A 15,664-nucleotide genomic window follows, 5' to 3' on the forward strand; every position below is an offset into this window, starting at 1 on the left:
ATATGAGCGAGCGTGACAATAGACAGAACGAGTCAGGAGAGGAGAGACGGAAGATGTCCTCGGAGTAATCAGAAATGCAACGATTTCAAAACGGAAGAATATTTCCAATGGCTGCTGAACGAGACTGAATGAGGCGAGGAATCCAAGTCGAAACGTTGATAATTACCACCTCTGATTAGTCAGAGAGAGAACGAGAGGGTGGACGGGGAGAGAGAGCTAGAAAAGGAGGGAGAGAGAGAGAGGGGGTATGGTGCTGGTGTGAGACCAGGAAACTGAAGAGTAAGGTGTCAAACGCAGAAACACACACTCACACTGAACATATGTCATGGAACTAAGTCTTCTCTTGGTTTACACAATTACCTCATGTTCTAATGAACAGTAACCTCCTTGAACACACAGGGATAACTTTCACTTATCTGGCGTGGGTTCACTTCCCCCAATTACCTGCAGGTATGCTAATATGATAATGAATTGTTAGCATCATTATATTTCTCTGAAGCAGCGTGCCCAAGGTCAAAGCCAACAGCTCGGTTGATCGGCCAGACCGTGAAAAAATAAATTAATCTGCTGTTTAATCTAATAACGAGGCAGAGCATCAGGCTTCTCCTCTCATTAACACAAGTGTAATTGCATTTGAGGAGGCACACACACCAACGTACACACAGGCAAAGATCAATTCATTACAGGTGGAAAAGGGGAAATAGCAGTACTGAAACAGAAAATACAGGATTACCTGATAATTGACATTCTGTGTGACTGTGTGTGTGTGTGTGTGTGTGTGTGTGTGATATCTTTAACCATGAAGCCCTTCTCATTAGAATGGTAATAGTGAAACAGCAGGGTGTTGTATTAGGATTCGTCTCATTACACTTTCAGGAGATTTAAAGTTTACTTTGAAAGTTACAAAAACACTCAGACCTGTAGTTAAAGTGTATTTCAGGAAAGTTGCATGCCCTTCGTAAAAAAATGTTTTTTTCTAAAACACTTCAATAATAATAACTTTAATTTCTAAATATAAAAACTGTTTCTACAGAGTACTTACTTTCCTTGGCATTCAGCTAAAGTACGTACTTATTCCACCTTAATTCAGCCAGGTGTTCACAGCCTGCTTGACATTTTACGAGACATTAGTAAAAAAAAATTTTGTACAAAAAATGGAAAACCTGATTTCCACACCGTAGCTTGCATTCATTCACCAGCACTCACAGGTAAACGTTGGCCATTTTATGAAGCCTACTCACCTCAGTAAGATGGATGACTCCCAGTGATGTCACAGAACAGCCCATGAAGCCCACAAACTGCAGCTCAGGACAGTGCTCGGCAAACGCCCTCACCGACTTATCAGTCACCTGACAGGGGAGAGAGGGAGGGGAAGGGTTAACATTTCAACGTGTTGGAGCTTTGTCAAGGAGAACGTCGACCAAAACATTTGGAAGCATTTTGGAGTTACCCTCGCGCACCGGCTGTGTGTCTGACAACACTAATATCGGTGTGCCTACAAGCCTGACACGAATAGTTAGTACAGTATTTAGCAAGTATTTCTGTCTCTGCTTTTTCAACAGAAACATACTTTATATATATATATATATATATATATATATAATTAATTTGGAGGTTAAAACCTGGTGTCCTGGTCTTTTGTGTGCGAGTATCTCCATTCTATATGTAATGCCCATCAGATATTCTGTCACTGCACTCTCCCGATCACTGTGTCAACATTCAATGCCTCTCCTCCCTTTGAAGTTGACTTGAATTGCTGGAAGAGAGAGGAGAGGGAACAAACGAAGGAATAAAAAGAAAAAAGGGGGAGAGGTTGAAGGACTGGGACAGGCAGTTGGTTCGGGGCGCAGAGCTATGATGGATTAGTCCGTCTCCATCCTTCACAGAGGAGGAAACGCAAACAGCTCGTTATGGATTGATGATCAATACGCAGGGAGAACATTGTCCCGGTCCCTCTCACTATATCAATATGGATTCCACACAAATTCTTCAGAGAGCGGCATTGATGAAAATGAGAGCATTTTTCCTTTGCTAAGCAGGGTGCATCTGCTCTGTGAAAGATGGGAACGATATCTTGCATTCATTCACCCGCACACACAGGTACACGTTGGCCATTTTATGAAGTTGCATGCTAATATAAATCAAACACAGAGTGTGTGGGGGGGCAAGAAGAACGAGAAAGAAAGATTACTGTCCATTTCTCCACTGAGATCAAACTGAGAACACACAAAGAAAAAGAAAGTAGAAAAAACAGCTCTCTGTATTCAGTTGGCTTGTTGACTCTCCCTGTTCCTCTCTCATTTAAACCCCAAAACACACAACATTTTGGTCAATATAAAGATGAAAAGAAGAGAACACTAGGGTGAAAAGGGGATAACCGTATCCCTCCAGTGGGTCCTGCATGAACTCCACAGAGACAGAAGAAAGAAGACGGGAGGCGGAGGCACGGGACTGCAGACTTACAGATCCATATTATCCCACACTAGGTTACAAGACAAACTAAAGTATACAGCAAAGGCTGAGCTAGAGCAGTGCCATGGAAACAATGCGAGTGTTTGGTTTTACTATCCTTGTGGGGACCAGAAGTCCTTGCCAGTCCCCACAAGAGAAAATGCTATTTTAGGGGTCAGGTTTAAGGTTAGGGTTAGGTTTTGTGGTTAAGGTTAAGGAAAATGGGATTTTGAATGGGAATCAATTGTTTGGTCCCCAGAAAGATAGTAAAACAAACATGTGTGTGTGTGTGTGTGTGTGTGTGTGTGTGTGTGTGTGTGTGTGGGGTTTAGCCCTGGTTGAGCGCTTCTCAGATTACATATAGTGCTGACATTGCTAATAACACAAAATACCAATATCCTTGTTCATTTAATAAAGCCAGACATGCCCTTTGAAACGGGATGTTTTCCATATAAATCAACGAGCTGCTTTGATGTTTATGAGAGAGCATTACGAGGAGGGGAAACGTGAGAGGAGGAACCCATGGGGTTCTGGTATACTGTTCTACAAAAGACTGCACAGACATCATACACACACACACACACAAATACACGTTCCCAGCTTCCCCACTGTGTTCACACTGAAAAGATGCATCATCTCAGAGACTATTGTGATGCACCCCATGAATCATGTTCATAATGAAAGATAAAAGAATGCACATCATTTCCAGTGTCCCAGATGAGACGGGGTTTGGACTGGCCACTGAGCATGGCAAACAGCCTTAGTGTCAGATCCGAACGCGAAATCGGTCATTTGTCCAGCGTGCCGTTACCAGTTGGGTTTGAAGAACTTGGAAAAACAAAACCTCCCTGTTTCAGAAGGTTTGAAACAGGTTGTCGCCCTACTGAACATGATCCGGAAGGTGGCCCTTGCAGGAACACTGGTCGTCTTTACTACTTCAGGGTCAACAGAAGTTTAAACGGCTACAGGTGGGAAGCAAATTAAAGATTACGGTCTGTGAGAACCTCATCAGTGAAACCGGTGACACACACACAAACACTGAAAACTCTCTCTCAAACACACCCCTTTCTCTTAGAAACAAACACACCATTTCAAAATGTTTTATTGTTACATACAGTACACGCAAAATGTGTTGTTTTCCAGCTTGGGTATTTGAACCGCTAGGCTACCTGCCACCCATTTCAAAGCGAGACTCTTTCTAAGCACATCAGATATGATCAAAGAAAACAGTCACACAGACTGCTATTTACCTCTGTGCTAAACAACTGCTGATCAGAGACTCTCCCATGTTAAATCAGTCTGATTCTGACGTCTCTTAAACATCATGTGACGCAGCTATGTCAAAGGGTGACCACCTCAGACTGTCCCGTCTGCTTTATCCATGTCTGTCTGGCTCTCTATCCAGAAACAACATTGATTGGCCAGCGTGTCCCCTCACCTAGTTCCCAGGTCTAAATCCGTCTTAATTAGAGAAAGCAAGAAAAACATATTTCTTCTCTCTCCTCCCCTCTCTTTCATGCCGGTCTTTAGGCCAAAGACTCGTTCGCATTTTTCCATACTTTCTTCCCATTTTTCTCTCCGTCGTCTTTTTGTTATCTTAAAGGTTATCAGGGCGAGGGAGAGGAAGATGGAACGCCAAGGAGAGCGAGAGACAGAGAGGAGGAGGAATACAGAGGAGGCTCATCAGTCTCTGCTTTGCTCAGCCAACATACCATCCATTACTCCTGCTCAGACTGAAGTTACCTACACATGATTGTCTTGCCTCAACAAAGTCCTCAAATGAAGCCAAATGTAAAGCTATATTCATCTCTCTTCTATTTCAAAATTGGGTTTGCATAGAAAGTGATACACTCTATATACAAAATGTATGTGGACACCCCTTCAAATTAGTGGATTCGGCTATTTCAGCCACACCAGTTGCTGACAGGTGTATCAAATCGAGCACACAGCCATGCAACCTCCATAAAGAAACAATGGCAGTAGAATGGCCTTACTGAAGAGCTCAGTGACCATCATAGGATGCCACCTTTCAAACAAGTCAGTTGGTCAAATTTCTGCCCTGCTAGAGCTGCCCCGGTCAACTATAAGTGCTGTTATTGTGAAGTGGAAATGTCTAGAAGCAACAACAGCTCAGCCGCAAAGTGGTAGGCCACACGAGCTCGCAGATTCATTGGGGCAGGTAGCGTTCTCCTGGCATTCGCCAAACCCAGATTCGTCCATCGGACTGCCAGATGGTGAAGTGTGATTCATCACTCCAGAGAACGCTTTTCCACTGCTCCAGAGTCCAATGGCGGCGAGATTTACGCCACTCCATCCAGCCGAGACTTGGCATTGCGCATGGTGATTCTAGGCTTGTTTGCGGCTGCGCAGCTATTGAAACCCATTTCATGAAACTCCCAAGGAACAGTTCTTGTGCTGACGTTGCTTCCAGAGGCCTTGGTAGTGGGTGTTGCAACTGAGGACAGGAGATTTTTACGCACGGTCCCCAACTGTAAAGTTTGGTGGAGGAGGAATAATGGTCTGGGGCTGTTTTTCATGGTTTCTTAGTTCCAGTGAAGGGAAGTCTTAACGCTACAACATACAATGACATTCTAGACGATTCTGTGCTTCTAACTTTGTGGCAACAGTTTGGGGAAGGCCCTTTCCTGTTCCAGCATGACAATGCCCCTGTGCACAAAGCGAGGTCCATACAGAAATTGTTTGTCGAGATAGGGGTGGAAGAACTTGACTGGCCTGCACAGAGCCCTGACCTCAACCCCATCGGCACCTTTGGGGTGAATTGGAACACAGACTGCGAGCCAGGCCTAATCGCCCAATATCAGTGCCCGATCTCACGAATGCCCGTGGCTGAATTGAAGCAAGTCCCCGCAGCAATGTTCCAACATCTAGTGGAAAGCCTTCCCAGAAGGGTGGAGGCTGTTATAGCAGCAAAGGGGGGCCCAACTCCATATTAATGCCAATGATCTTGGAATGAGATGTTCGACGAGCAGGTATCCACATACTTTTGGTAATGTAGTGTATGTTGGAATCCTTTTGAAATAGAATATAATAAAATGTATAAATATAATAATATAGTTCTGTGCTCCATATGCGGAATGAGAGAGAAAGATGAAGGTTTTTCCTACTGTATGTTTTCAGATCAGTGCAGACGAGGAAGAGGTGATCAGTTTAGACTATTGAGATGCACCCCAAGTCTTTTTCTGTATTTTTCTATTGGAAAGTACTCTGCATCCAGGAGGGACATGATTTGAACAGCTGGCATATGAAGCAGGTTGGCCTGAAAGCAAACCTTCACTCTGCCAATAGACCATCAGGAAAACATTTTCAGTTTGAGTACCAACAGAATCAAAACCAACATTCTGACATGATTCCTAAATGACTGCCGTCTGGACCAAGGCAAACAAATCATGGACTGGCCATATTCAAACTGTCCATCAGAGCTGTGTGTGTGTGTGTGTGTGTGTGTGTGTGTGTGTGTGTGTGTGTGTGTGTGTGTGTGTGTGTGTGTGTGTGTGTGTGTGTTAACTCATAACAGGTGAGAGGGGAGACAGAGAGAGGAGAATCCTATCCCACCAGCGCGTAACAGGGCAGGATGGGCACGGTTTCATACGAACTGTACCGTCCATTAAAAGTGGTGTGTGTATGTGTGCGTGCAAAACACTAGGGAACAGTATCTCTGCACCCTTCACTCCTCTTCATGCTCACTCATTCCTCAGCCTCTCACTCGGGTCTTGGTTTAAAAAGATGAAAAGAGGAGTGCAGAAGGAGTGCCTAGCTCACAGAGGTCTGAAAGCCTTTTAGGTAGGGGATCTGGTTTTTAATGGTCTCATTCAGAGTCTGAAGGGCTCGGTTTTGTTCCAGTCAGTCCCTGAGCTAGGTTTGGGAAGGAGGTCGTCATTTAGCTGACTGCAGGGGGTGTCGTTGAGAAAACGCTGGGGTAGCAGACTTCTAGTCTAAAGTGGGCATTTAAAAACCTGTCGATGGCAGCTCACACAGAGCCTCATGAAGTATTGAACAGGTGCTCCAGCATTATCCACACGCACGCACATCGAATCCGGTCGTGCGTGCGTCAGTCCTTTAAAAAAAAAAAAGTCAAAACAATACGGCCGCTTCTCTTTTCCCACCGTGCCTGTCAGAAACCCAACTCAACCCACGGAACAAGAGCGGAAAACCCGCTACAGTTGAACCAGTTGAAACCCAGCCTGTCTACATCAGTCCATTTATTAAGAGGGTTTTATTAAAGCACTCCAAGCAGCTTCAGGGCTTCCTGATAACGCTCGTAAACTGACACAGAAGCGGAATGTCGAAGCGGGATGGTTCTCATCAAAGCTATTTTTCCAGAGCAATCATTTCAACTCATAAACACTCTCCCAGGATGGATATCTCCTTGTTTATAGCGCCGATGATGGCTTCATGAAGGAGCAGTAACACACAAAAGACAACTCACATGGACACTTAGTATTGATTTGAAAAGACTGAGGTGGCGAAAAAGGTAAATGAACACTTCCCTATTGTAAGTAAATAGAGTAAATGCGAGCTAGGGTCCAACGTAAATGATCTACAACACAGTAATACAAACACACACACACACACAGTATGCCACATGATTCGCACATAGCCTACAGCATAGATTTAAATTGCATATTTGTTTTTTTGTAAACACTTTGGAACCCAATAGGCTACATTTCGTAGAATATATGGACATGGTTCAGCCAGCACACACAGCTCCTGATGAACTGTGAAGTTGTTTGCTGACATTGGCCTGTCTAGAGTATTGCCCCCGTCACTCAAACGCAACTTCATCCCAACACTGAACTTTACAACGCTGGTAGAACTCTTTGTTTACTGTTAAAATGTTCCAACTTCAACTGCCACTTGAGCTCTGCTAACCCCTCTCAGGGAGGCCTTGGTGTGAACCACACTAAACGTCACAACACGTCTGTGTGTGTTTGTGTGTCCCTCTCAGAAAAACGGTGGGGTCTCCTGTGTGGGTGCTCTGACAGGCCACCTAGCAACCCCTCATCTACCCAGCAAGGAAATCTTCCCTGTTGATGGCTGTGTATGTATGTGTGTGTGTGTGTGTGTGTGTGTTTGTGACCTGCCAACGTGGGTAGCTGTATGTGATGACACAACTAATCCTCTGACCACTTGACTACCCACGATGCCCCACTGTGGGCTGGTGGCGTTCAAAGGCTTTGGGTAAACACGAGGGCCGTGTTTAATTTCCCTCTTTCTCCTCTTCCTCTCTTTCCCTCTCCGTGACTGGTATTTCTCTACTGTTTCAGTTTCTTTGTTTCCCTTCGCTGTACTCTGTCTCTCTTGTCTGTCTCTGTGCACTAAGGTAACTAATCTTAAGAGGCAGCAGAGCAGGTGAAGGACGGCTGGTGTTGTGTTGTAAACAGACCAGGGGGACCCCAGGCCCTGTCTGACAGAAAGGTCACACCTTTCGCACATCAGGAACAAACACAAACAGTTCACTGAAGAGGCAACCGAGCGAAGCGAACTTTGCTTTGAGCACGTTGACTCACCCACAGTTTGCTGCTGGCACTTCTTTAACTGGAACCCAACGAACCCATAAAGGACTTTAGTGTCAGTGAAACCTGCCTAACAGCAAAAGTAAGCTAGGACCTCGTTTGAAAAAAAGCAGTGGAAGTTATTTCTCGACATCAATTCATCATACATACATCATAAAATCTAGATCATTCTATCATATCAAAAATGAAGGCAGGGTTGGGAGCATGAAGGCCTTTTACAACTGTCTGGAAAAGTTGAAAATTCAGCCCAAGATCAATATTTCAACTTTACACCCTAGTCAATTTCCAAACGTAAAAATCTATAAAGATAGCTTCCCCATCTCTCCCTCTTACACACTGGAGATCAACTACCGTCCACTTTGGAACATCGACTCTAGACATAAAGACAGCTTCTTACACTGTAGCTGGAAACAAAGTCACACAGAGGGAGATCTGACAATACACCATTCTCACACACACACACACCTCCCTCTATCACTGTCAACAACCCTGATGATACCAGCGTTAGCTAGAATCTGCATGGGCGATCATCGCTACGGTGATTGATCCCATGATTCCCTGTGGAGCGTGAATCGCAAAGCAAAAATTGCCTGTCATTTGCATGATGCCCTCTGCACCTACTTTCCTAGCAGATTGTGTGTGTGCGTGTGTACTGTAAGTGTGCGGGAGTGCTCGTTAGAGTCACAGCACACACACACACACACAAAATCATGGCTTAGAGATGAATATGAGCAGTTCTTGTAGGCCTATCCCTGAGGATCAATAGTGCTTTGTAAAGTGTCAAACAGAGGGATATCAAACGCTACTTTGGAGGAAAACCAGCCATTGTATCCCTTACCACAAAGCAGGCTATCATTTCACCACACTGGAGAGAAGCACAATCAATGGTGTGCTGGAGTTACCCTGCATAGGCATCCATTGAAATCCATGACATCTTACCATCCAACTGCTTAAAATGGGCACAACCAGCCCTCACCTGTCCATTGTAGTCTACTGTGATGTGCAGTGGATTGTCTGGTGAGTGTTCTGGCACAAAAGCTCAGGTGTGCATCAGCAGGTAGCTGCGTGGACTATGGAGTGATCAGTCCCAATTGACATTATTCACGTAGAGTGTTTGAATGCATTACTTTTCCGACCCTCAAAGCTATTTTCCCTGCGCCGACCAACGGATGTTAACACGGAGGGTTGAGTTGAAGAGGATTCTCTGACCCTAGGTCTGCCTTTTATAAATAGACCACATATAGACTTTTCCCAATGTCAAAGTATAGTCCTCGCTAAACCTCTATATTGGATTGTTCTGTTGACAAGCCTTCCCGAATTTACTCCTCCTATCCACATGAATAGCATGTGCGTGTGTACTTTACGAGCCTTCAGAGAGACAGAGAGAGCCACCTCCATTCTCCGTCGACATGAGCAGTGTTTATGGACAAAGAGCTGGCTAGAACACAGAGCTCTTTAACAACCAACGGGAGATCAAGCTGAAAGAGTTGACTTCTCCGTCGGCAGAGACAAGCCTCCTGTTACTCCAACGTTGTATTTCTTTGAGAGGATATTGATCGTGTTTGTGTTGATTAGAAAGGCAGGTCTTTGATGTTAATCTTGGAACTATTACAGGTCTGACTAACTCTCGACACTGCTAAGACTCTGTATAGCACAGTTAAGCTTTTGGGGGGGGAAGCGTAAACCAATGGAAAATGATGCCATGGCCCATGAAAAACTCATTTAATCTTGGTGTGTGGGTGTGTTCCCCTTATTCATCTACATAAAAAGACAGTCAGTCGAAACATCTAACTTTTATGTTTCCAACACACACACAAAATGGTGAAACCTTCCAAATGCAAAGTTTATATATACATACACTACTGTTCAAATTTTGGGGTCACTTAGAAATAGCCTTGTTTTTGAAAGAACAGCACATTTTTTGTCCATTAAAATAACATCGAATTGATCAGAAATACAGTGTAGACATAGCTAATGTTGTAAATTAATGTTGTAGCTGGAAAAGGCTGATTTTTAATGGAATATCTACATAGGCGTACAGAGGCCCATTATCAGCAACCATCACTCCTGTGTTCCAATGGCATGTTGTGTTAGCTAATCCAAGTCAAATCAAATCAAATTTCATTGGTCACATACACATGGTTAGCAGATGTTAATGCGAGTGTAGCGAAATGCTTGTGCTTCTAGTTCCGACCGTGCAGTAATATCTAACAAGTAATCTAACAATTTCACAACAACTACTTTATACACACAAGTGTAAAGGAATGAATAAGAATATGTACATATAAATATATGGATGAGCGATGGCCGAACGGCATAGGCAAGATGTAATAGATGGTATAGAGTACAGTATATACATATGAGATGAGTAATGTAGGGTATGTAAACATTATATAAAGTGGCATTGTTTAAAGTGACTAGTGATACATTTATTACATTCAATTTTTAGTTATTAAAGTGGCTAGAGATTTGAGTCAGTATGTTTGCAGCAGCCACTCAATATTAGTGATGGCTGTTTAACAGTCTGATGGCCTTGAGATTGAAAAATAGCTTCTGTCTCTCTGTCCCAGCTTTGATGTACTGACCTCGTCTTCTGGATGATAGCGGGGTGAACAGGCAGTGGCTCGGGTGGTTGTTGTCCTTGATGATCTTTTTGGGTCGCGGTCAGTACAGGTGCATCAAAGGCTAATTAATCATTAGAAAACCCTTTAGCAAATATGTTAGCACAGCTGAAAACTGATGTGCAATAAAACGGGTCTTCTTCAGACTTGTTGAGTATCTGGAGCATCAGCATTTGTGGATTCAATTACAGGCTCAAAATGGCCAGAAACAAAGATCTTTCTTCTGAAACTCGTCAGTCTATTCTTGTTCTGAGAAATGAAGGCTATTCCATGCGAGAAATTGCCAAGAGTTCCAAGAGTTCCTCTGTCCAGTGTCTGTGTTCTTTTGCCCATCTTAATCTTTTCTTTTTATTGGTCAGTCTGAGATATGGCTTTTTCTTTGCTCTGGCTGGGCCACTCAAGGACATTCAGAGACTTGTCCCGAAGCCACTCCTGCGTTGTCTTGGCTGTGTGCTTAGAGTCGTTGTCCTGTTGAAAGGTGAAATTCACCCCAGTCTGAGGTCTGGAGCAGGTTTTCATCAAGGATCTCTCTGTACTTTGCCTCGTTCATCTTTCCCTCAATCCTGACTAGTCTCCCAGTCCCTGCCTCTGAAAAACATCCCACAGCATGATGCTGCTACCCCCATGCTTCACCGTAGGGATGGTGCCAGGTTTCCTCCAGACGTGACGCTTGGCAATAAGGCCAAAGAGTTCAATCTTGGTTTCATCAAAACAGGGAATCTTGTTTCTCATGGTCAGAGTCTTCAGGTGCCTTTTGGCAAAGTCCAAGCGGGCTGTCATGTGCCTTTTACTGAGGAGTGGCTTCCATCTGGCCACTCTACCATAAAAGGCCTGATCGGTGGAGTGCTGCATAGATGGTTGTCCTTCTGGAAGGTTCTCCCATCTCCACAGAGGAACTCTGAAGCTCTGTCAGAGTGACCATCGGGTTCCTGGTCACCTCTCAGACCAAGGCCCATCTCCCCCGATTGCTCAGTTTGGCAGGGTGGCCAGCTCTAGGAAGTCTTGGTGGCTCCAAACTTCTTCCATTTAAGAATGATGGAGGCCACTATGCTCTTGGGGACCTTCAATGCTGCAGAACTTTTTTGGTACCCTACCCCAGATCTGTGCCTCGACACAATCCTGTCTCTGAGCTCTACAGACAATTCCTTCGGCCTCATGGCTTGGTTTTTGCTCTGACATGCACTGTCAACTGTGGGAATTCATATAGACAGGTGTGTGCCTTTCCAAATCATGTCCAATCAATTGAATTTACCACAGGTGGACTCCAATCTGTACAAACATCTCAAGGATGATCAATGAAAACAGCATGCACCTGAACTCAATTTTGATTCTCATAACAAAGGTTCTGAATACTTATGCAAATAAGGCATTTCAGTTTGAAAAAATTTATAAAAACCTGTTTTCGCTTTGTCATTATGGGGTGTTGTGTGTAGATTGTTGAGGAAAACAATAAATTTAATCCACTTTAGAATAGTGCTGTAAAGTAATAAAAATGTGGAGAAAAAATATATATATATGTGTGTGTGTGTGTGTGTGTGTGTGTGTGGTGTGTGTGTGTTATACACACAGTCAAAAGTTTGGACACACCTACTCATTCATATTTTTTCATGTAGTAACCAAAGAAGTTTTAAACAAATCAAAATATATTTTATATTTCAGATTCTTCAAAGTAGCCACCCTTTGCCTTGATGACCTGGAATGCATTTCAAATAACACGTGTGCCTTGTTAATTTGTGGAATTTCTTTCCTTCTTAATGCGTTTCAGCCAATCACTTGTGTTGTGACAAGGTAGGGGTGGTATACAGACGATAGCCATATTTGGTAAAAGACCAAGTCCATATTATGGCAAGAACAACTCAAATAAGCAGATAGAAATGACAGTCCATCAATACTTTAAGAAATTAAGGTCAGTCAACACGAAAAATTTAAAGAACTTTCAAAGTTTCTTCAAATGAAGTCGCAAAAAAACATCAAGCTCTATGGCACTCATGAGGACCGCCACAGGAAAGTTGCAGCCCAAATAAATGCTTCACAGTGTTCAGGTAACAGACACATTTCAACATCAACTGTTCAGAGGAGACTGTGTGAATCAGGCCTTCATGGTCAAATTGATGCAAAGAAACAATCACTAAAGACACCAATATGAAGAAGAGACTTGCTTGGGCCAAGAAACACGAGCAATGGACATTAGACCGGTGGAAATCTGTCCTTTGGTCTGATGAGTCCAAATTAGATTTTTGGTTCCAACCGCTGTGTCTTTGTGAGATGCAGAGGAGGTGAACGGATCATCTCCGCATGGAGGAGGAGGTGTGATGGTGTTGGGGTGCTTTGCTGGTGACACTGTCTGTGATTTATTTAGAATTCAAGGCACACTTAACCAGCATGGCTACCACAGCATTCTGCAGCGATACGCCGTCCCATCTGGTTTGCGCTTAGGGGTATTTTCAACAGGACAATGATTTGATTTTCAACAGAACAATTGATTTTCAACAGGACAATGACCCAACACACCTCCAGGCTGTGTAAGGGCTATTTGACCAAGAAGGAGAGTGATGGAGTGCTGCATGAGATTACCTGTCCTCCACAATCAGCTGACCTCAACCCAATTGAGATGGTTTGGGATGAGTTGGACCACAGAGTGAAGGAAAAGAAGCCAACAAGTGCTCAGCATATGTGGGAACTCATTCAAGACAGTTGGAAAAGCATTAATCATGAAGCTGGTTGAGAGAATACCAAGAGTGTGCAAAGCTGTCATCAAGGCAAAGGGTGGCTACTTTGATAGGAAATATTTTTTTATTTGTTTAACACTGTTTTGGTTACTACATGATTCCATAGGTGTTATTCAATAGTTTTGATGTCTTCACTATTATTCTACAATGTAGAAAATAGTGAAAATAAAGAAAAACCCTTGAATGAGTAGGTGTGTCCAAACTTTTGAGTGGTACTGTATATATGCTAATACTAGATATTATCATAGAGCTAGGACTGAGCATGTCTTGATTTAGGAGAAAATGTCCTCCGAGACAGGGTCAATTTACTGAGAGATTATATCCATTTACACATGGATTCTATAGAAACTTCCCCTCCTCCTGTGGATAGAACCTGTTGTCCACGGTTTATGTTATGAAGGAGAGACAAAGTCCTACGCTCTGAACGTGTAAGCTTAGACACATGTGAGCGTGTGTGTTCCCCACTAGCAGTCTTAGGGGTCCAGCCAGACCAGAACATAAATATTACCTATTTCAATGCACTTTCAATTACCTAGGGTTACAGAGGGACTATTAACCTGCTAAACTACAATACACGCGGGATATTTACTAGACGTAGCCTCCTCCAAACACTTGCATTAAAACAGGTATTCCCAAACCCCCAGGGGTACGTGCAACAACAACAAAAAATCCAGTCCATTTATATTTTCCAACGGGGCTATACATTTGGGTGAGGTTGTTTTCTCACCTGAGTAGCCCCGTTTTACTGCCAAAAATCTAATTAAACCATCTAGTGTTCAGCGAAATAACAACACAATGTCAAATACAGGTAGCCTAGTCAAATAATTAACATCCAATCACATTAACCGTTACTCTCTCGCGGGAATTCCACTAACGGTCCTTATGTTGCCAAACATAGCTGCTGCTCATTCCGTTTGTTCGAAAATGGATAAATGGTTAAAAAGAGTGTAAGGCCCGCGTCCGTAGAGACACATACCAGCTCTACTGGTAGTACTGCTACTAACAGCAGTACTACACCTGCACCTGTCGACGAAAAGTTGTTCTGCTTCCACGAGCACATCCATTGCTATCATCAGTAATTCTACATTTGTTGTAAGCCCAGCTAGTATGGACACTGACAGTTGTGAGTCTGATGCAGCCGAAGAGCTACTGCCCCCTTACCCGGGAAAGCACCGAAAAAGAGACGGGGGACGTTGGACCATCGAAGAGGCGCAAATATGATGAGAACTACATTGATTTGGGGTTCACTTATATTGGGAGTTCTGCCTTTCCTCAGCCACAGTGTGTTATATGTGCAAAAGTACTATCTCACAACTCGATGTCGTCACTCTTGCGCAGACATTTGGAAACAAAACATGCCAATTTGAAAAATAAGCCGCGGGAGTTTTTGGAGGGAGAATTAAGACGAATTTCGAGTAGTAAGACATGTATTAAAGCAACATATACCATTAATAAGAAGGGGCTAGAAGCATTTTATATGGTGAGCTACCGAGTGGCTAGGACAGGCAATCCCCATACTATTGTGGAGAAGATTAATACTTCCTGCTGCGGCGGATATGGCTGGGACAATGCTGGGGGAAAAGGCCCCAAAAAACTACACAGACAATGACCTCATCAAACAACACTGTTTCACAACGCATCAGTGACATGGCAGGAGATGTTTTGAAGCAATTACTGCTTCGCATACAAGCCAGTGAATTATATGCGTTACAGCTGGATGAGTCAACAGACGTGGCGGGCCTGGCACAGCTCCTGGTATATGTCCGTTACGTTTATGGGGGGGTCAATTAAGGAAGACATCCTCTTCTGCAAACCACTGGAAATAGGAACAACAGGAGAGGATATTTTTATAGTTCTGGGCAGCTTTGTGACATCAAATGGACTTTGGTGGTCAAGATGTGTTGGTATCTGTACTGATGGCGCAAAATCCATGACAGGGACACATAGTGGAGTGGTAATGTTTGTGCAAGCAGTTGCTCCCGACGCCACTTGGGTACACTGCAGCATCCACAAGAGGCTCTTGCTGCCAAGGGAATGCCTGACAGCTTGAAAGACTATTTTGGACACTACAGTGAAAATGGTTAACTTTGTTAAAGCAACGCCCAATAACTCTCGTGCATCTTCTGCACTATGCAATGATATGGGCAGCGACCATGTAACGCTTTTACAACATACAGAAGTGCGCTGGTTATCAAGGGGCAAAGTACTGACACGTATCGTATAGTGTGTTTGTGTCAGGCTTACAATGATGGCAAAAAACAACATTTGAGAGTGCGCTGACCCTGGTGCTAGAGGGGGTACGCAGCTGGAGGTTGGATGTTTGAAGGGG

General features: G+C 43.7%; 1 protein-coding gene across 3 annotated transcripts in view; it reads right to left on the minus strand.

Moving 5' to 3' along the window:
* Positions 1–15,664, minus strand: part of fbxl17 (F-box and leucine-rich repeat protein 17) — a 317,987-nt gene that overhangs the window by 218,432 nt on the left and 83,891 nt on the right. For all 3 annotated transcript variants that reach the window (XR_006761752.2, XM_014171122.3, XM_014171124.3), the window contains one exon: positions 1,242–1,349. Coding sequence is in view for 2 of the 3 variants with exons in the window: in XM_014171122.3 (XP_014026597.1) it covers positions 1,242–1,349 (108 nt within the window). In the remaining variant the exon portion in view is untranslated. The remainder of the gene's footprint in view (positions 1–1,241; positions 1,350–15,664) is intronic.

The sequence above is a fragment of the Salmo salar genome, chromosome 24 (assembly GCF_965601325.2).
Source record: "Salmo salar chromosome 24, fSalSal1, whole genome shotgun sequence".
Taxonomy (NCBI): Eukaryota; Metazoa; Chordata; class Actinopteri; order Salmoniformes; family Salmonidae; genus Salmo; species Salmo salar.